At 33.8% G+C, this 22,261-nt stretch overlaps 1 protein-coding gene and 1 long non-coding RNA gene across 2 annotated transcripts; one reads left to right on the forward strand and one right to left on the reverse strand.

The window, feature by feature from the left end:
* The first annotated feature begins 7,037 nt into the window (after positions 1 to 7,037).
* LOC140988241 (uncharacterized) lies at positions 7,038 to 11,979 on the forward strand. Its single transcript, XM_073457249.1, has 2 exons — positions 7,038 to 7,216; positions 11,208 to 11,979. The coding sequence occupies exon 2, from the start codon at positions 11,234 to 11,236 to the stop codon at positions 11,765 to 11,767; it is 534 nt and encodes a 177-aa protein (XP_073313350.1). The 5' UTR covers positions 7,038 to 7,216; positions 11,208 to 11,233; the 3' UTR covers positions 11,768 to 11,979.
* On the reverse strand, positions 7,352 to 11,201 carry LOC140988242 (uncharacterized). Its single transcript, XR_012177319.1, has 2 exons — positions 10,326 to 11,201; positions 7,352 to 9,723 (listed from the first exon to the last, which is right to left on the reverse strand). It is a non-coding gene; the product is annotated as an uncharacterized lncRNA (long non-coding RNA).
* Positions 11,980 to 22,261: the final 10,282 nt, after the last annotated feature.

The following is a 22,261-nucleotide window of genomic DNA, read 5'->3' on the forward strand; positions in this document are numbered from 1 at the left end:
GTCGGTGAAAGGGTTGTACCAGGGGCTGGGGACATGCCTTAGGGTCTTGGTGAGGGTCTGGAATGAGCCAAGGGGCAAGCCAAGGTCTGGGACAGCAGCTGGTGCACGAGGAAGCCATGATATGCGAGATGATGCGTTTGTGCACTGCTAGTGCGAGAGCTTCAGGGATTAAGGCATCTGGTCTGTGTCCGAAAGGGCCTGATCATGGTCTTTTTTAGGGTCTAGGGCCTGGTTAGGGGTCGTTTCGAGCCGTGATCTGTTCGAGGTCTTAATTTGTCCAAACGTGTCAAAATAGGGACGAATTGAGCATAGGTTAAAATTTTAATTCAAGTTTCGGTTTTGGATTCGGTTTGGGGACTTACATTAGTTAAAAATGAGTTTTGGGATGTTAATAAAGGTCTGGTATTGGGTTGGTTCGGGTCGGAAGGGTAGTTTGGTCATTTGTTTAATTGAAAACGCGAAAACGGTGAGAAACGAGTCATCCGGTAAGCGAATTGAGTCGTTTTTGAAATGTAGGTTCTAAGATTGAATTTCCATCAATATACTGGATATTTTTGGTGTTTTTAAAGTTTTGAAATCTAGTCGTACTCGTTGAGTCAAAGTCTGGGATCGTCCGGGTACGTATAGCATTGAAACGTGTGCGGTCGGTTAGAGGAAATTCGAGGGCGGTTTGGAACTTCCTATAACAATTCCATACCAAATTAAATGTTATTTTTAGAATTTTTAAAGTATATGCATGATATATGCAATTTTCAGAAGTTTTAACGTATCTACATGATTATGTTATTTTTAGCAGTTTCGACGTACACGAATGATACAAGCCATTTTTGGAAGTTTTAAAAAATATGAAAAGTTATGCATGTTTTATGAAATGATAAGATAAAGGAAAAATATTTTTGAGGAATGTTAATCGGTCGTGACATAAAAGTAGTAAGGGATACGTTGAAAACGGGAACGGTGAACTTGCAATGAAAAGGAAGTGAACCGTCGAAAACGGGGGCGAGAATCTCAATGATAATGGATCCGTTGAAGAAGTGAATAGTGAAATTATTTTATGATAGTCTCTGGGATCGTCGAAGAAGTTGACGTTAAACTCGACGCCCTAGTGTTGTGATTTATAGATTGATCAATCGACTGAATGTTGTCACTATCGAGGATTGGACTTCACAAAAATAAAATGATAATTTCAAATGGAAAAGTTCATATATAAGCATAGTTTTAAAAGTTGCATATTTTTAAAAATTTTGAGGTTGCATGACAGAACTATTTTTAGTAAATGTATTTTTACGCATGTGATTGTATAAGTATGTATTTGCTATATCAGGTTTGAGCATGCTAAGTCATTAGACTCACTATGTTTGAATAGTTGCAGGTGATGGTGATGGTGATTCGTGAGGTATGGACTAACGAGTCATCAGGGAGGCGCAGTGCATACCCGAGGACCTAGAAATTCCGCATATGTTAAAGACTTTTGATGATTTTATGGATTATCGCTTTTACTTATAGACTGTTAAAATGATAGATTTTATTGAGTTGAATTTTTGAATTTTATTGTTTTATTTACTTATTCCGAATGAATGGTTTTGGATATTATGAAATTTATTTATTTGATTATTTATGCTAGTTTATTTATAATGAATTAATTATTTATGGACTAGAAGAAGAAAAAAAATAGTGTAAATTAAATGAATTTAGAAGTAGGTTCGTTTCACCCGACATAATAGTCTTATCGCTTTCAATCATCATACACAATATTACAATCCATTTAAATTCACTTATATTTTTCCGATTTTAGTCTTTATAGCATCTGAAAAGTTGATTAAATTTGGACACTTTGAGAAACATTAATTTGTCAATCAGAAATTAGTAGGATATTGTATCATAATACTTAAACTGAAACAGCTTGAGTTCAATGTATCCACCTCGATTTGCTCACATCTGACCGGTTGCAACGTGGTTGGATTTTAACGGTTATACTCATGCACTTCATTTAAGACTTGGTCCGGTCAGAAGTCACATGATCTTTTGCAACTTGAATTGATATAATACTTAAGTGGCCTGACTTGATCAATAGGTCGGAAAAACTTACAAATACAAAGGATAAGTAGGATCCTGAAACAACTCGATGTTGTTTATTTGTCAATCACCAAAACTTTGGATTAAAAAAAATTTATCACTGAATCAATACTCACGATCCTTACATATTTATCGATTTGAAATTGAATAAGATTAATTTGGATGTGACACTACTAATTGCTACAAGAATCTCATCATGCAACACATTAACCATAAGAAAAAAATACGTGACTCACACGGTATACAAAATCATACAAATTAGCCAAGACATCACATAACATAATGTAACCTCATATGAAACAACACATTCAACACGTCGACCACATGAGTTAAAAGATGATTCACATGACATACATATCATAACTGAACAAACAAACCATAACAAAATATTGAATATCGAATTCTAAGAGATAAAAACAATGAAGCATGTAACAATGACATATATGTTCAAATTCATTATTATGGAACTTTTGCGAAATAATATCAGAATAAGTAGTGCACGCACACACGAGATCCTTAGTTTAATTGTGATAGTTTAAGTAGAAATCTGGACATCTCGGAATCTATAAAATCCATGGATTTATTTTAATGAAACAATAACGTAAATACAAATCTTTAAATTAACTCCTCAAATTCTTTATGTTCTTATTTATTATTCCTAAATCCCGAACTCTTTTTGCAATGAATACAAAATACTCCCATGTATGAGTGTCGGGTTGATTTTTGCAAATCAAAGTCCTATTTTTATACTTCATTCCACAACTTTTGCTTGGCACACAAATAAGACAAAAACTTGTGTGAGACGATCTCACAGATCGTATTTTGTGAGACAGATCTCTTATTTGGGTCATCCATGAAAAAATATTACTTTTTATGCTAAGAGTATTATTTTTTATTTTGAATATCGGTAGGATTGAACTGTCTCACAGATAAAGATTTGCAAGACCGTCTCACAAGAGATCTACTCCACAAATAATGGGTTATATATATATAAAGAAAAGTATCCAAGAGACCAGTACCGGAGACCCAACCAAGAAATTTCATATTATAAAAATATTTTAAAATTAATATTTTTGAAAGATGATATTTAATTTTTTTATTTAAATCCATATTTATACTAAATTACACGATCGAGACCTCATTATCGACTATCTTTGGACTTTGATCTTATCTATTTATTCGTCGTACTACGCTACTATCATTAATTATAAAGGAAAACAAAATAAGAAATCAAAGATTAAACTTAAATAGAAAATTAATCTAACATCGTTAGATTTTACATAAAAATGTACTAAATAAAAAAATATATTTTATAAAATAAAGTTCATTAAAAAAACAACAAGTCACAAACTATTCAATAAAATTAAATAAAAATAAAAATATTTTTTAAAAAGATTATTCATTCTATATAAATATTTATTACATAAATAAAATATATTCTAAATTTATGCAACTTATGACTCCTTTCGTCTCCTTTTTTTGGTTTTAAGCCCTTTCGTCTACTTTTTAAGCCCACATCCAAGGTGGTTTGAATATTGACCAATGCCAAAAATACTTTCCAAGGATTCCCATGGAAAAAGAGAAAAACCTATTTTCAGCTATTTATTGAAGAACTTTTTTTTTTCAATTATGACACAATTTTATTTTTTGAAAATTCATTTTTACAATTATTCCTTGACACATACAATGTATGGATAGAAAAAACCATACAACAAAAAGTAATAAGAGTAACTAATTTCGTTGTATACGTGTCTCGTGTTTGTACAGTTGATTAATTTCTCACATAATTGTTTTCAGAGTTATATTGATTATTATTAAAAAAATGAACAATTGTATAGAAATTAGTTGTAATTATTTTGTGGTGGATTGTTATTATTATTTGGATAACATATATTTGTTTCAAAAATAATGGTGTAACTATATTAAAATATATTTGTAATTTTATCAGCATAACACTTGAATTCTTATGTTATCTCCAGTTGACCGCATTACATTATGTACTACATTTTGGGTTGCATCTGTGTTACATAAAAATCATCTCCAACTCATTTACACAACATTCTGTATCACAATAGAATATTATTTTGTTATTATTATTTCAACATTAATATTTTTATTTTCTAATAATTTTTGGAGACCCAATACAATCTATATATTGTTCAATCCAAGCAGTAGGACAATGTTTTGGATGCATCCAAAACATTGATATCGTTATTCGTAATATTTGTTATTTGTCAGGCCGTAATTTATACAATTTTTAACACACTAGTAATTTAATTTTATTGTTTGTTAAATTTATATTTTATAGTTAAATAATTTCAATTCAAAGTATTAATTTTTTTTAAATAATATTTAATAATTTTCAAGAAAAATGATTTAATATTTATTCAAATTACAAAAAAAAAAATTGTAAATTTTATTATTTAATTAAAATACAATATAATAAAAAAATTAAACAAAAATATTTAAAATAAATAAACAAAAAGGAAAAGCGACAGTACTGCACCACATGTGGTGCAATATTTAATGTTGCTTCAATCGAGTGTTCGTTATGGTTTTTGGGTTGGAGATGGTCTTATACAAATAATTTAGCGATTTTTAAATTAATTTTTAATTATATTATTAGATAGGAGGAACTCTGTAGATTGAGAACATGCATGTACCTTAGTCTTCAACAATCAACCAGGTCGGTGATAAATTAGACTATACAGACTCATGTCATAAGTTCAAGTCTGAACAAATCCTACAATGTAAGAAATGTGGCCAAATAATTTTCTTAGAGGTGAGATGTTATTTTTGAGCTCAAGTAGTGTCGGTTTCCAGCCACATCTGATGCATACGAGCTGTGTTAGAGATAGAGGTCAAACACAAGGAACCCGTCGAAGTCAGAGTTACTGCAATCACTAAGCTATGCAGTTCAGCTAAGTTTAGAAGTCAATTAGCATGAAAAAGACTCATCACCAGTTTTCTTAGCTTATTCATGGGAATTTTCAAAGCAAACTTCCACATGGCCTAATGAACTAAAGCAGTACTGTTGCCATACTTTTCAAGTAACTTCTAAAGCAAACAAATACTAAAAAATACTTGGATGACAAATTAAACATATGAAAGCAAATGATCCATACAAATATACTAGAACAATTAGTCTAGTGGTGGAAAATTTTAAAACTTAGATATCGGTTTCGGGATTGAGTTATGGCCAGCGAGTCAGGTTAGTGAAAAATATTATCCAGGGATTTGGGGGGGGGGGGGGAAGGAAACTAAATATGAACTCCTGGTTTTGACTGCTACTTTTTAATTACTGGGCAACCAAGTATACTTGGTATTCTTGTCTACACTTGGAGGACCTGATTCATTGCACAACTCTTTAAGCATTCCACCACACAACAGGGATTTGGGTCAAAATAGAAAGCCTGCTAATCCGCCAGCAAATCCAATACAAAAGTTAGAAGCTAAATTTTTTTGCTATGAAGATTAACATAAGAATATCAAAAACAAGCTCGGTTGGCATCCACAAAAAAATTACTAACAAAAGAAGGTGCAGCAACGTATGCTACAGAAAGTTGATTGTCAGTTAAGATAGAAGGTAATGGTCATCTGATGTGATCTTTGAAGGGTAAACAAAACCGCCTTCAACTGACTCATGTTCAGGAATAAGATTTGCAATGTTGATTTATTTTTTTCAAAAAAAAAAAAATGCGACCACGATGATGCGTGACATAATATAAATCAAAGATGACAGTTGAAAAACTAAATACCGAATATCGCTCTTGACTTGTTGATATTACTCAATTCAAGGTCGACCTGCACAATATTCTAATTTTAAGCTCTAATTGTTAACATTTCAAAAACTTCTCTATTGTCCCAAAAAATCATCCGACGTTTTTAATGTAATAAATCAAGAAATTTTCAAAGTAATCCCTAATTCTCGAAATACTACAAAGAACTTTGAATATGTTTCAATACCATGGAGAACAAAGTCGCCGGTCAGCATATCGTCTTGAAAAGGCACGGCGGAGAGTTGTGACGGCAGGTGATGGATTTTTGCTTGAAATTAGTTTTTTCCTACTCCTGTTCCCCTTTGGCGACGAGCTGGCGGTGACGTAAGAGTACACAGTGGTGGCGCAAGGGTTTCCGGTGGAGAAGCTAGATGCTGAGAGAGTGGATTAGTCCGTTCTTCTCTGTGTCATTGTGTAAGGATGAGAGAATTTGGCCAAATGTTTTTTAAAAAAGCTTTTTTGTTTTCTTAATTGGGTCAAACGTTTTTTTTATATATATAAAAAATAATAATAAAAGCCACATGATGTGTCAGGAAAGCTGGCGCCCATGGCTCCCTGCATACTAGTTGTGTAAGGAAACAACTCTCTCTCCCTATTTTAGCTATGTTAATATAAATATTTGTATTATTTTCATATATAATTTTTTAAAATAATTATAAAAAAAATTTATAATAAAAAGACATTAACATCTTTTCTAATTTCCAAAAAAAATCCCAATATTTTTTTTATCTTCTTTCTAAAATAATCTCAATCATTTATTAACTAACAATGTTATTTTAAAAGAACAAATTTTGATAATAATTTTTAAATTATTTAATGTATTTCACCATTTTTAAAATTTATTTTAATTTCTTCTCACATGCACATTTTTTAGTAATAAAATTTTTTTCACTATAGTTGCATATAAATTGCTTGAATTTTGCTAAAAAAAATTTTGATGATATATAAATTTTGAGTAGGTATCTTGTGAGATGGTTTCACGAATCTTTATCTGTGAGACGGGTCAACCCTATCAATATTCATAATAAAAATTAATAATTTTAGCATAAAAAGTAATACTCTTTCATGGATGACCTAAATAAGAGACATGTCTCACGATATACGATCTATGAGATCGTCTCACACAAGTTTTTACATAAATTTTATATTTTAATTTAATTTTTAATAACTTAATTGATGGACTCTTGGTTGGCGAACTTTCCATTAGCCAAATGCCCAAACACCACAGAAGGTTAAGCCTAATTTTCAATTTTGCGGAGCTCGAATGAAGCGAAGTTCATCGCAGAATCTCGCGAAATTCTTCTCCAGATGGTAGTCATCGCCGGCTGAGTGATTTATATGCTGACGGAGTTCATTTTAAGGTAAAACCTTTTTATTCTCGGAGATCAATGTTTATTCGGAGTTCCAGATTTTGATTTGAACCAAAATCGGAGGAAAAGGAAAAAATCTGTAAACCCCGTTATATTTATGTTCTATTGCCTCTCAAGGTATGAGTAATCTGTTGTTGAATCTTGTTTTTGGGTTTTAGTATTGTAAGAAAAAATAATTAGTTTAAATTCTGATGGAGCTAGGGCATTAAGCTTTTCATGTTTTTGAAATGTTAGATCATTGATTGAAAGACCGAGCTTTGTTTGATGACAATATGTGTCAAGGTTGGGGACTTGAGTATGTTTCTTGTCTCTGAGGAAATGGGAATATGGTTTCGGTATCTTGGTATTCAGATGTGTGTAATATAATCTCCTTGTTAAAAAGATAAATATCGTGAAATTAAGTGAGTCTTGGAAAGACGTTATGATTTGATCTATGAGACGGGAGAGGGATATGATCTGCCTTTTTATTTATTTCAGAAAAATGATTTTGTATCAAACTCAATATAATGCTTAACTAATCTAAGGTTAAGATGTGATACACAGTTGGATTATTGTTATCTTCAGTCAAGTAGGGGTGCCATATTCATTATGGTTATGAAAACACATTGAATGTTAATGTTAGAAAACACATTGAATGTTAATGTTACTAGATGGTACAGAGACGTGAATAGTTTTAGAATTACCTGTGAGTGTGGAGAATACTAGGAAAACTTATTTCCGAAGTTCAGTAAGTCCATTTCTTGTATCTGTAGGCTTTTTGTTTTGGCGGATTGGTCAAGTGATTAAAATAACCATAAACTATCTCGTTACAAGCGTGATTGTTTTAATTGACCTGTGTGAGACTTGTACATTTAGGATATACTATTGAAACTGGCAAACCTGTGTTGCCAACTTGACATATAATATGTACTGATTAAATATTTTAATTATTGAAAAGATTGGATATTGATGTGGGACTATTGTACCTGTGGACTTCCATAACTGTGATAAGCTTTTGTGGTTCTTCGAATGAAATTTTGTAGAACTCAGGCCATATGTATGAAGAAAAAATGAATTTATATAGTGGAAAATGTCTTAGTAAATGAGGTCCGACAAACAAGTACTCAGGTAGCAATGTTCTAAAAATTGGCCTAAGCGCCGGCGGACCGCACCGAAAAAGTTCTAGGCTGGCCTTAGGGGGCCGAAAGTTAGTTTTTTTTTTTTTTTGAAAAGTTTTTTGGGCTTTTAATAATTTAAATTAAAATCCTATTAAAAAATTGAAAATAATACTTTTATAGACTCTAAACCAAAATTTAACGAGAAATGTGATTTGTTAGTTTGTCCTAACATGCTAAACTTCATCTTATTATGTCGATACCGTTGAATCCGGCTAGCGGCGACTAGTCCCCGCCTGGGCCGCCTAGGCGCTGGTCTTGCGCCCTACGAGCGCCTAGCAAATTTTAGAACCTTGTCTGGTAGTCTTTGAAAGTAACTGTGGGTAATTTGAGGATACACAAACTCTAGAAAATAAAGGATTAAAAGAGAGAATTTTAGGAATCCCCTTTGATTTTCAATTTCCAACAGTTTAAATGCATGATATTTCATTTTAGTCATGTTACTTCTACATGTGTAGGAAAAGGAAATTGGTTGCTACATTTTCTTGCAGCCATATAATGTAATCAATTTTCCATGCTGGCTCTCTTCTTCCTCCTAAAGATTGTGTTTTCCTAGCATGAATCTGATTACTGATTATGGCATATTCTCTAGTACATTTAATGATCTTAGCTTTTTACCTGTGCACGTTAACCTTCTAGCCCCCTTAGAATGACATTCAAAGTTTAGCAATTTATTCGGTGATGTCAATTATCTTGATTCATTACTAGTGACATTTGTTATGAGTTGGAGAATCACCTTTGCTTTCTTTAGCTTTCCTTACAGGTGTTCAATATGGTTATGACTTTTTCATTGACACTAATTAGATGCGTGATTAAGGAGTTTTCAGTTTGTAATTGTAAATTTCTCATTATGCATTAGAAACACCTATACAGAAATTTGAGGTCTTCTGAGTTCTTCTATGTGGACTCAATATTCCAATTGCAGTGTTAAGGTTGAATTTATCAATATGCACTCAATATTCATCTAGTTAAGTCCAATAGAGAAGGTGGAAACGAAATGCAGATACTGCCTCAACTATTTGAAGAACAAGTTTTTCCTCTTCTTCTCACTTCTATCTGTTTGTATAAATGCGAGAGAGCTGTTCTGGTGCAGGATTATTCCTAATATAGAATTACTTTTTGGGTGTTTTTTATTGTCAACATTTTAAATTTGGGTAAAATAGTTTCGGGCCGAAATTGCCGTTAACATTTGAAGAAATGACATAGTTATTATCCTGGATTTTATTCAGATCAATGCATACTGGATATTTAGTTAATCAATTTTCTGAATGCATGTACTATTTTAAGTAGAAAAAATTAGATTGCTTTTGTTTTTGAGAGTTTTCAGGTCCTGGACAATGGTTGCTTCAGAATCTACACATAGTTGTCAAAGGCTCAAGGCGAGAGGCGCAACCAGGCGTGGGCGTTGTCCCAGGCGCAACGATTCACAGCGCGCCTGGGCTCGCCTTGGAAAGGCTCTCGGGCGCGCCTGAGATTGTATTTTTTTAAAAATTCAGTAACAGAGAAGTTGCATTTTAAAAATGCAACTTCTCTGTTTTTTTTAATAGTAACTTAAAATGTAAAAGGCCCAGCCCAACCCCAAACCCAAACCCTAACCCTAGCAGCCCAGTTCACAAATTAAATAACAGAATTACAGAAGGCGACAAGAGCAGAAGTGTGCAAACTGCAACAGAAAGTTCTAGGGACTCTGATAATTTGGTGGAAGAAGATGAACTTGATTTAGATAATCGAAGAATTTTAATCGTGTTACTTATTAATTATTTGTTGTTTTGTGTGACATTATGACATAATTATTTCATATTTTAATATATTATTCTAAGATAAATATATTTTTTTTAAAAATTAAAAATGTGTGCCTTGCTTCGGTAAGGCGCACGCCTCGTCTTGCGCCTTGCGCCTCAGGCTCCAGAGCCCTTGTGCGCCTCGGTGCGCCTTGCGCCCTTGACAACTATGAATCTACATGAGTTTTTCTGTTTCGTTTTCTCTGTCTTCTGATTTTACTTTGGAGAAAGCCTGTAAAGTTCTTCTAAATAATACTTCGAAATGTCCTGTATATGCCTCTGCTAATTATGAGACCCTACTCGTGGATACACATAACAAAAGGGAAAAGCGTAGGAAATGAGGCAGTTCTTTTTCATGTATAGCATATTTCACAATTTATAGAGCACATAATTAACTCTAAGAAGTGTGTCTCTACTAATAAATGAGTACTTGGAATCGAAAAAATAGTCGTATACTTTCCAAGAAAAGGTGACTATCCAAGGGGCTGGTTGAGTGACAACCTTTAAAGGCCAAAACTATGTCAGTGGGTGAGGTTTTTGGATAGGCCAGTGTTTTGTCAATTCCTAGTGACGATAAACTTGTGCACGTGCTATGAAAAATTTAGAAATTGAAACACCACTGTTTTAGTCTTGCTTAATTACGAGTGAATATTCAGCAAAAAAAGTAAGTAGATTAGCAATTTTCTCTTTTCACACCCACGATGTAAAAAGATAGCAATGATGAAGAATGATGGAGAAATAATGCCATTGGACACCATGTACAATAAAATGAAGTAACAGAGCAATATATATACTGAGAGGGGGTGGTAGCGCTATAGGAACTAATGATGGCATCTGAGTTTCTGTTGTCACACGTGCGAGAATAGGCCCTTGTTTACATGAAAACATATTTTATGTTAAGAGTTGGTATGGCAATGTTTTCCATCTCTCAGGAAGAATTTCTTGATTACTTTGCACCACAGGTGATATTTAAGTTTATTTAAACTGGTTGATACTCATGTTTCGATTATTTGGTCTGTTAAATTTGACTTTGATGAATACTTCCAGGTAAATTACCAGAACCTGCTTCGATTATGGGTGAATCATTTACAATTCAGCTAAGCAGTAATTTGGTTAGGAACCTTCTAGATGATGGTGAGAAGTTGAAAAAGAAAACAAAGAAGTCGAAACCAAAGATCCCACAAGAGCCAAAAAAATCCCAACCGAAGCAGCTTTCTAACGATTCGGAGACGTTTACAAAACTTCCCTCTGCGGCAGGATGGCCACTTCAGCCTCCTGTGTACCTCCCAACTCCACCTCCTAAATCTGAAAATGTGGAGTTAGATTCCATCAAGTCTCTCCTTCAGGACAGCCAGAACGTCGTGGAAAGATTGCAGAAACGGGAGGAGAATATGTTACAAGAGGTTACACAAAGAGCTAAGGCTCTCCATGATGAGGAGTTTAAGCTTCCAAATCGGCAGCCAATGCCCTGTTTGAATGAGAAAGATGAATGTTTGAAGTGCTACAAGGAGCATGCCAAGGACCCCCTCAAATGTGCTAATCTGGTTAAAGATTTCGCAGACTGTGCACGAAGAGTTAGGCAACAAGTCAATGCAGCAGAAAATTAGAGATCCTGATTGGCTCATATATTTTGGTCCAAGCTCGTTGGTGGTCTAAAATTTACAATAAAGATTTTCTTGGAAGTATGTTGAGTTTCTTGATGTCGGAAACACCTCTTTGCTCTATGGATGCATTATTTTGGATGGAATCCTTTTTGGGGAAAACATCTGACTTTTGTATGGCCTTCGAATTGAAGATGACTTTTATGCCTCATTTTTATGACTTAATTTCTCAATCGCATGACTTAAGTTCTCAATTGCGTTGTATTGATGGAATGTTGGGTTTGAGAAAAGGAAAAAAAATGTCAAATAAAAAAAGTTTTTTGGCCTGGTGTTTTTGAATTTCGATTCTTTTCGAGGGGTTGATGACGAGAGAGAATCGATTTCAGGATGATAGTACAGGGATTCTTTATGATCAATGTACCCCTATTAAGTGAATCGCCCAAGAAGTTCTTTCGGTTAAAACGCTGGGCGATTCGGACATGAGACTTCTTTATGATCATTGTACTCAAAATATATTTCCATTGCACCCATGTAAAGCTTATCGGCAATTGCTTTTAAATGAAAGATCCAAGTAAAATATTTATTGTATCTGAAAGTTGAAGGATATTATAAACATCATTCCTTCATGAAAGGACTAAAATTGCAATATATTTTTACCCAAAATATTTTTATTTGATTGAAAAACAATTTCAAATAATTATTACGATACAAAAACAAAAGACAAACTGAAATTATTTTTTTGTGAAAGATCGAAAAAGCATAAAAACTCCTTATAAAGATGTTTTACAACCACCCTTATGTTTGCGAGTCTTTTGAAAAACGTGCGGGGATTACTCTTGAATTTATGATTTCACAATACATAGTTTCGCAAAACATGACTTTGAACAATGATGATGTTCTTAATATGATTTATCTTCATATATGTATGAAGCTCACTATGATCAAATTGATTGTAGAGAGTAAAAAATATGTTTTGGCAATCTAAATTTTTTGAGGTGAAATATATTAGATACATATTGTAGTTTTATAAATTTTTATGTTACATCTAGAAGTCTGAAATTGTGCAATTGTTGAAAATGTTGTGTTTACATAATCAATGTTTTAGTATTACATAATAAATATACTTTCATGGCTGATTTGAAAACAATTTTAGCACAAGTGCACATGATATCGTTTATTTGATAATACTAATCTTATTTACACTTCAATAATTTTTATTTTGTATGTTAATTACTTATTTTATATTTTAATTGTTTCTTATGCATCATAATGATTTTATATCAAACTGGTAAGGATTGAGCTAGGAGGAAGAACATGGGCGTACGATTGTAGGGGCAATCCTAGGCTTGGCCCAACTTTTTATTGATATTAGTAGATGACACATATAGTTCCGACCTTCCGAACCCGAGTTCGGAACTTCCGAACTATGCCTATAAATAGGGCACTCGGATTTCAGAATTCTTGTACTATTTGATACTCTTACATGAATTCTAGCCGTTTTCTTAGCATTTTTAGTCGTTCTCATATGTCGTTTGAGTTGTGAAGTGCTTCCATAGGATCTAGAGACTCAAGGATCGAACGCGCAACTATCGATCTCAACAAGCTGTTATCTGAGGGCCTTAGTTGATTGGAGGATAGTGTATTAGTTATAAAGCATGATTGGAGAATAATAGCGATTATCGCTTAATATCTAGGCTTGGAGCAAGTAGACATCCAGTACACCCTGAACTATAATAGAGGTACGTAAGTACTGTTTGAGATATCAAGGTGATTATGCATTTTTATGTGTTGCATTTTACTTATCATTTATTATAATGCATGTCATATTTGTCATGATATTTTATGTAATTTACATATCATGTCGAGCCTTATATCAATTAAGATGGCCCTACACTATGTAGGGTCAATCAGCCTTATTTTCTTGGACAATCAGGTATCGTGAGCCCCATTAACTCTACGGACCATAATGCTACGATAACCCAATAGATCTTGATACTGGTGTAAGATCCTGCAAATTAAAATTCGACATAATTAGAATAATTATTGAGTTAATTAATTAAAATAATTATTTATATCAAATAAATTCAGGAAGTGTGTTAAAAATATGTATTTTAGAATATCGGAGAAATTAAACGATATAAAGTACATATAAAATTAAAATAATACACAAGTACAAAATAAATACAAAATTGGGTCATTTGGGCGTAAGTTACTATTAATGGTATTGCCCAACACACAATACATATACATACACAACCATGAAAAGATAAAGGAAAGAAAGAATAAAACGCATTTCTATTCCCTTTCTCCCGTCGCCCACTGCCCTGTTCCAGCCAGCCAGCTAGCCGTTGTACCTCCCAGAAGCAAGACCCCATATACCGTGAGATGTAACTGAAGACAGAATATCTAGCAATGAACATAAATGAAGAAAATTGAAGTTGGTTCAGAGTTTCTGCGCTAACGAATTCTTGACCGATTTAGGTGAGTTCTTGCTTCGGTTTTCTTGAATTTTTGGTGAGTGATGTTGAGTATTTGAAGCGTTTAAATTTCCCCTATTTCCAGCTATTGTTTGGTCATTTTAGGGCGTTTTTTACAAGATTTCCTGAAGCATTCTTTTCTTTTTGTAGGATCGAGTGCTTACCGCTTTACCAAAAGTTATAGCTGGTGGTAATGGTGCAACTCAAATCTTTTAAACTGCACAGCAGCTCAAGCACCACGGTTCGATCACTCTACCAAGCAGGGACAATTATTGCATCCAACAATCTCCGTCCCCATCATTGCACTCCTTGCAATCAATGGAAATCGAACCCGTGACCTTGGCTCTGATGTCAATTGTAGGATCGAATGCTTACCGCTTTACCAAAAGCTATAGCTAGTGGTAATAGTGCAACTCAAATATTTTAAAGTGCACAACAGCTCAAGCACCACGGTTCGATCGCTCTACCAAGCAAGGACAATTATTGCACCCAACACTTTTGTTTCTCATACATTTGTTGTCTCACATGATCTTTGCACCACTAGTATGAATTTTAATCTATCTGTTGCTACTCTGATGGGTAAAATTATTATTACTGATAATGGATTGTTTAATGCAATGTTGTTTTATGATGAAAATGTTCTGTATCTAAATCTCATAGTCCTACCGATGATGATTTCGATTGTATTGTTGGTATAGGCGTTCTAACCGTCAATAGAACTATTGTTGGCTGTTATTGAGGAATAGTTTGTTTTCAAGCCAAAATTCCTTTGGTCTCTTCTATTGAAATGACTAGTTTGTTGGATTTGGTTCACGAAGGTTTTCTGTTGTTAATCTGTCACAAGTTGAGAGACAGATACATGACATTCCTGTTGTTTGTAGTTTCCGGAAGAAATTCTTCGTTTTTCACCAGAACGAGAAGTTGAATTCGGTACGGATTTGATGACAAAAACTGAACCCATATCTCGAGCACCATACCGTTTAGCTCATGTCGAGTTGAAATAATTTAAAGAACAATTATAGGACTTGTTGAGTAAATGTTATATCCGTCCGAGTTCTTTACCTTGGGGTACACCTGTTCTGTTTGTCAAAAAGAAAGATGCTACGACGAGAATGTGCATTGATTCCCGGCAATTGAATAAGTCAACTGTCAAGAATAAATATTCACTTCCTAGGATTGATGACTTATTTGATCAAGATATTGACACTTTGAATGATCCTGATGTGTTCATGGACTTGATGAATCATGTGATTAGAAAATATCTCGGTCGATTTGTGATAGTTTTCATCGACGATATTCTTGGTTATTCTAATTCCAAAGAAGATACGCAAAGTACTTGAGAGTTATTTTTCGAATTCTTCATAAAAAGTAGTTGTATGCCAAGTTGTCCAAGTTTGAATTCTGGTTAGACAAAGTTGTCTTTCTAGGCCATGTTATCTCTCAACATGGTTTTATGTTAAGCCAAGTAAAGTGGAAGCAGTTTTGAACTGGGTGAGACCGACTAATGTGCCAAAGATACGAAGTTTCATGGATTTAGTTGGTTAATACAATATATTTATAGAAAACTTCTCAAGGATTGCTAAACCCGTCACTTAATTGACTCAGAAAAATCAAAGATTCATTTGATAGGATGAAAGCGAGTTAAATTTTGTTGAATTGAAAATGAGATCGACTTTTGCACCAGTTCTCACCATTCCAAGTGATTCTGGAGGATTTTTTATTTGCACTAATGCATCTAGTCTAGATTGTCTTCTGATGCAACATGGCCGAGTTGTAGCTTATGGTTCTCGTCAGTTGAAACCGCATGCGTCTAGATTTCCTTTCCATGACTTATAATTGGTGGCTATCGTTTCTGCTCTCAAGATCTGGAGGCATTATATCTTCAGCGTACAGTTTGTAATTTATTAAGATCATAAAATTTTGAAATGTTGTTCTCTCAATAAAATCTGAATATGAGACAAAGGCTTTTGATGGTTCTTTTGAAAGATTATTATTGAGGAATCCAATACCAACCATGGAAAGTGAACTTCATTGCTGATGCTTTGAGTTGTAAAGTTTATAATGTTAATTTATCATCAGTTCATGTTTAAAGGTTGCGAGAGGATATCTGAACTTCTGGTTTGAATTTTCATATTCAACGAAATCTTTTTTGTGTGTCTCAGATTACTGTTGAGCCAGAGTTGATTCATATTTTCAAGTCAGCTCAGAAAACTCATGATTTAGTGACTCAAGGGAATCAATCTAAATCCACAATTCATTTAGATGGTTCTTTTCGTTTGAATGGAAGGTTGGTTGTTCCTGATATTTCTGAATTGCATACAATCATCTTTAAAGAAACTCATTGTACTCGTTACAATATCCATCATGGAGGTAGAAAAATGTATCATATTCCAAGACCTCGGTTTTGGTGGAAAGAGCATGAAAAAGATGTGGCTGAGTTTGTATCTGGTTGTATGATCTGCCAACAAGTTAAAGCAGAATGTATAAGACTAGGAGGATTACTACACAGTCTTGAAATTACTCAGTGGAATTGGGAAAACATGGCTATGGATTTTGTCATGCATCTGCCACGTACTTCTCGTCACTTTGATGCCATTTGGGTAGTGATCGATAAATTGCCTAAATCGGCTCACTTTATTCCATATGAAAGAACTTATTCATACAAGAAGATGAGTCAATTGCATATAGAGAATATAATGAGACTACATGGAGTCTCAGTTGCAATAGTTTCAGATCGTGACCCTCGATTCATATCAAAGTTTTGGACTAGTTTCCAAAAAGAAATGTATACACAACTTGCGATGAGTACCACTTATCATCCTCAGATAGACGGTGAGACAGAGCGTACATTCTAGACATTAAAGGATTTTCTTCGAGCTTTAGTTATGGATTTCAAGGAAAGTTAGCAGGAAGCTTTACCAATAATGAAGTTTTCTTATAATAACAGTTTTCGGGTGACTATTGGTATGTCTCCTTTTGAGGTTTTGTATGGTAGACGATGTCGATCACCTCTCTGTTGGAATGAGTTTGGTGAAAAGCATTTGACTGGACCTAAGATTGTTCAATAAATGCATACCAAATTTCAATTGATTCGTCAAAGAATGAGAGCTGCTCAGGATCGTCAGGCCAGTTGTGAAAATAAACGTCGCCGACCTCTAGAGTTTCAAGTTGGAGATTTTGTATTTCTAAAAATCTCACCATGCAGGGGTGTTGTTCATTTTGGTATCATAGGTAAGTTGTTATCTTGGTATGTTGGCCTTTATGAGATTGTTAAGTGTATAGAGATGTCAATGGATCTGGGTTTTACCCATACCCGCAATGGACCCGCCCCGTCTGGACGGGTTTGTGTATACTAAATGGGTCATAGGGCGGGTCTCGGGTCTAATTTTTCAGACCCGTATGGGTATGGGACGGGTCATGGGTCCTATAATACCCACTCCATATATGTGGATATAAATATTCTATGGTTTAAGTTTTATTAATTTTCATTTTTTTAGCAGCCCACCTCAAGGTCAACCATAGACATATCTGATTATTTAAGTTAATTGAATTCTTTATTCTATAAGGTTTAGGTGTAGTTTAATATTGAATAATACATTCTTTTAAACCTCATATTTTAGTAGTTTGTCTTACTAATACAATTTGATGTTAATTATGCAGAGACCTATTATATTGAAAAGAAAATGACTTTTCATGATGTCGTTACTTTGAACATAATTAGTATTGTTTTACTAAGTATAATTTTTATTAGTTTTAATTAGGTATTTGAGGAATTCCTTGAATCTAGTTGAAGATGTAAGCGTGAGTGTTTTTTTTTTTTAAAAAAAATCCTCATAAATTGATAAATACCATTTCAGGATCTAGTTAGCATATAACTACGTATTTAGACTTTCATTTAGATTAAATATTGTGCTTTAAATCCCATGTGTTCTAGTCATACGTAAGTATGAACAATATCAAAATTTAGGGAATGTGTTGTATTAAAAATTGGTGTATTACAGATAGAATCTCGAGACGAAGATAATTTCCTATCTTCTACAAATCCCCATGATAGCAATACAGTGATTCTTTCTCAAGAGAATAATGAAGGTGAAGGTATTAAGGGAATAAAGACGGTGATGTTAACATGGAAGCTGAGGAGATTTCAGAAATTAATGGTAAGAGAAAACGTACATCTGACGCTTGGAATCATTTTAGAAGAGTAACGGTGGATCAAATACAGTATGATGAGTGTAATTATTGCAAAACTCGTTTGAAAGCTTCTTCGACTTATGGTACTAATCATGATTTGAGAAAACATTACGATAAGGCTTGTAAAAAGAGACCTAGAAAAATGGATATTCGTCAAAGTTTTCTACTTTCTAGCACGAAAGTTAATGGTAGCCAAGAATTGTCGACACATATTTTTAACCAAGAAGAATCAAGGAATGAGCTAGCTAAAATGGTCATCTTACATGACTATTGTCTTAGTATTGTTGTACATATTGGATTTCGGAAATTTGTTGCTAGTCTTCAACCTTGCTTTAATATGATTTCAAGAAACACACTTAGAAATGATGTTCTGAAAATTTATCGTGTTCAAAAGAGTAAGTGTTATAAGGCTTTGGAGAAGCTTAATTCCAGAGTTGCTATCACTACTGATATATGGACATCAAGAAATAAAAAGAAAGGTTTCATGGCAATAACCGGACATTATATTGATGATTCGTGGATTCTTCATAGTTGCATTTTGAGGTATGTGCAATTTTATATTGTGAATCATTTATGTTTTTAGAAAGAAAAAAATTATGACATTTATTATTGTAGGTTTATGTATGTTCCGGCTCCACATACGTCCGAGGTGTTGTCTGATCTATTGGTTGAATCATTTATGGAGTGGAATATTGATCGTAAATTTTCAACAATCACAGTGGATAATTGGACCACCAATGATTCCATGATTCATCTTCTCGTGGACAAGCTTTCGAATCGTGATTTGTTATTGAATGGAAAGGTACTTCACATGCGTTGTTGTGCTCATATTCTGAACTTGATTGTGAAAGATGGTATGAAAGTAATTAGTGGTGCAATTGAAAGAATAATTGATAGTGTTATCTTTTGGAGTGCTTCACTTGCTAGAATAGAAAAATTTGAGAATGTTGCTCGTCAGTTGCACATTGAATGTAGTAAAAAATTATCTCTTGATTGTAAAACTCGTTGGAATTCAACTTATTTGATGTTAGAAACTGCTATTCAATACAGATATGTGTTCCCAAGGGTTAAATATCGAGAGAGATACTACAAAAATGTGCCAACTGATGAAGATTGGGTGAATGCAATTGATATATGTGGGAAACTGAAAACTTTTTATCAACAAGAAGTAGAGTTGATATATATGGAAATGCTTCAGTTAGAAATGTTCAAGAGCGTTTTCAACGCTCAAGCGAAACTGTTTCAAGATAATTTCATAGGGTTTTAGAGTACATATGAAAGTTGTCCAGAGATATCATCAAACCCGTCGATCCTAAATTTACAAATGTCCCTAGACATATTAAGAATGATAAAAAGATATTGGCCTTATTTTAAAGATTGTATAAAGGCTATTGATGGTACACATATATGCATTTGTATTCCTCCTAGCAAACAAATAGATTTCAATGGAAGAAAAGAGTTTACTTCGAAAATGTTATGGTTGTATGCAAATTTGACATGTGCTTCACTTTTTTATGGGCTGGTTGGGAAGGTTCCGCTCATGTTTCTAAAAATTTTAAAGAGTCTACGTGTAACGCCCGGAAATCAGTCCACGTAGACCAAATGTATGAAAATTATTAAATTGCAAAAATACTTTAATTAAATTATTTTGGATGCATGAATGATATATTTTGAGTGACTAAATGATTATTTGTGTAATTTTGTTTGATTTCATGATTTAAAGATTTTCAGACGAATATTGATGGTTGGCCGGAACGAAGGACCGGAGACGACTAAGGTGTTAAAATTTTAAAAGCTATATTTTTATTTTTACTTAAGAAAATATTTATTTTAAATATTTTAAGAGTTATTGCATTTTTAAGGTCAAGTTTAAAATAATTAGTGGGAGCAATGGATTTTATATATTTTATAAGAATTTTTTTTTGAAAATATAAATTTTTAAATCTTTTAATTTGAGGCCTAATAATTTTATAAAGCTTAATGGTCCTAATTTATTATTTAAAAAGCTAGGCTTAATTAATTCCATTAATTAAGTGATTAAAGAAGCATTTTATTATTTATATACAAAAAAAATGAACATAATGAATAAATAAATAAGAGTCCTAGTACACCACACACACCCACACCCACACCTACACGCACATATACACATTCACGTAACCTTCCAAGAGCAGCGGCCGAAACATCTACCTTTTGGGCAAGGAAAGATTTTATTTTTTATTCATTCGTTCTTCGAATTTAGTCATCGTTCTTCCTTCCAACAACGATCACCCGACTCCCATACATCCCAACGTGGGCTTTTGGTGGGGTTTTGACAAGAGAAAAGAGTAGAAAAAAATAGAAATCGGCATCCGTTCGTCACCGACGTTCCACCTCTACGGTATTCGTATTTCGAGCTTTTTAAAACGCAAAAGCATGCCATACTCTTTCCTTTACTCATCCATCACACCATAGTATTTGTTTAAATATGTTTTTCATGAAGAACAAATTACACATATTATATTTTCATTAAGCATATACATGTGATAAACTCTTGTTATTTGATTCCAAAACATGTTTAATATGTGCTAGAAGGGGCTGTCATGATTAGGAAGTGTTATGAGATTGTTTTACACGAGTTTAAGGAGTCTTATAACCACCCAACATGATGCACATGAACACGATACAAAGATGGAACCATCTTATGATTTTGTGGATCATAAGGCTCGGGTGTTCAAGTTTTTGTTGCATGGCTTGGTCTCGGCTGGGACCAGGGCTGGCTAGGGTCACGTACGAGTCAGGGAAGAAGTCATAGCCATACTAGGACTCGAGGGTCACGGCTAGATGGCTCGGCTAGGGGGCTTTGGGCTGTGCTAGGTCAAGTCCTTAGGGTCCTAAGAGGGTGCACAAGGGTATGGGCTCGGGGCTGGCTCGTTGGTTAAGTGGCTAGGCGAGTTCGAAGAGTCCTAGCTCAAGAGGGATTCTCGGCCTGCAGCTTTTGCTGGTGTAGGGGCTTCGCGCGAGGGCTATGGTTAGAGTCCTATGGGTTCTAGTGGTCCAGAGGGTTCATGAGAGTCTAGGGGTGGAATGGTTCGAAGATGGCTCGGGCTGGTTTGGGCATGGCTTGTAGAAATCGCAAGATGGTTCAAGGTGTCTTAGTGTGGTTCGAAACTTAGGGTTCTAATGGCTAAAAATTGAAACATGTCTCAACGGGGGTCAAGTCAGGGTTCATGAGGGCTAAAATAATATGAAAAGTCTAAGTTTTTAATTTGAGAATTTTAGATTAAAGTTTGATTTAATTCGAGATTTAAAACGCATTAAAAATGAATAATTAAGGAATAATTGAAAAGTCTAGAATCTAAGCTAAATAAAATTGTGATAAATTTAATTTAAACTTAAATAATTATTTGAAATATTTTAGAATCAATGACATTAAGAAAATGTCAAAAACGTGAACTTTTACGTCTAGGAGTAAAACAGTAATTTTACACCCGAAAAATAGTAAACGTCATGACAGTGCTCTGATTGCTGTTTTATATGTTAAAATGTTTATTTTAAATGGTTATTGATATTTATGATTTAATATGTGCATTTAAAATATATGTTGCATGCTTTATTTAAAAAAAAACGTTATGTGCATGTTTAATTTTTATAAGTGATGAAAATACGAAACGTTGTAGGAAGTGAAGTAATTGTGACTAATACGAATACGTGATACGATGATATGTTAATACGAAGGCCAAGGTCCAGTTGACGTGTGAGAGTGTCGCTGATGTCCCTGTCGCCCAGTACTGTGGTTACATGTAGATAGATCCATCGCCCCAATACGAATACGAATACGAAGTCACAATTA

This window comes from Primulina huaijiensis, chromosome 11, assembly GCF_012295235.1.
Source record: "Primulina huaijiensis isolate GDHJ02 chromosome 11, ASM1229523v2, whole genome shotgun sequence".
Lineage (NCBI taxonomy): Eukaryota > Viridiplantae > Streptophyta > Magnoliopsida > Lamiales > Gesneriaceae > Primulina > Primulina huaijiensis.

Bases quoted from the DNA above. Each gene is read 5' to 3' on its own strand.
- LOC140988241 (XM_073457249.1), top strand. From the start codon at position 11,234: ATGGGTGAATCATTTACAATTCAGCTAAGCAGTAATTTGGTTAGGAAC.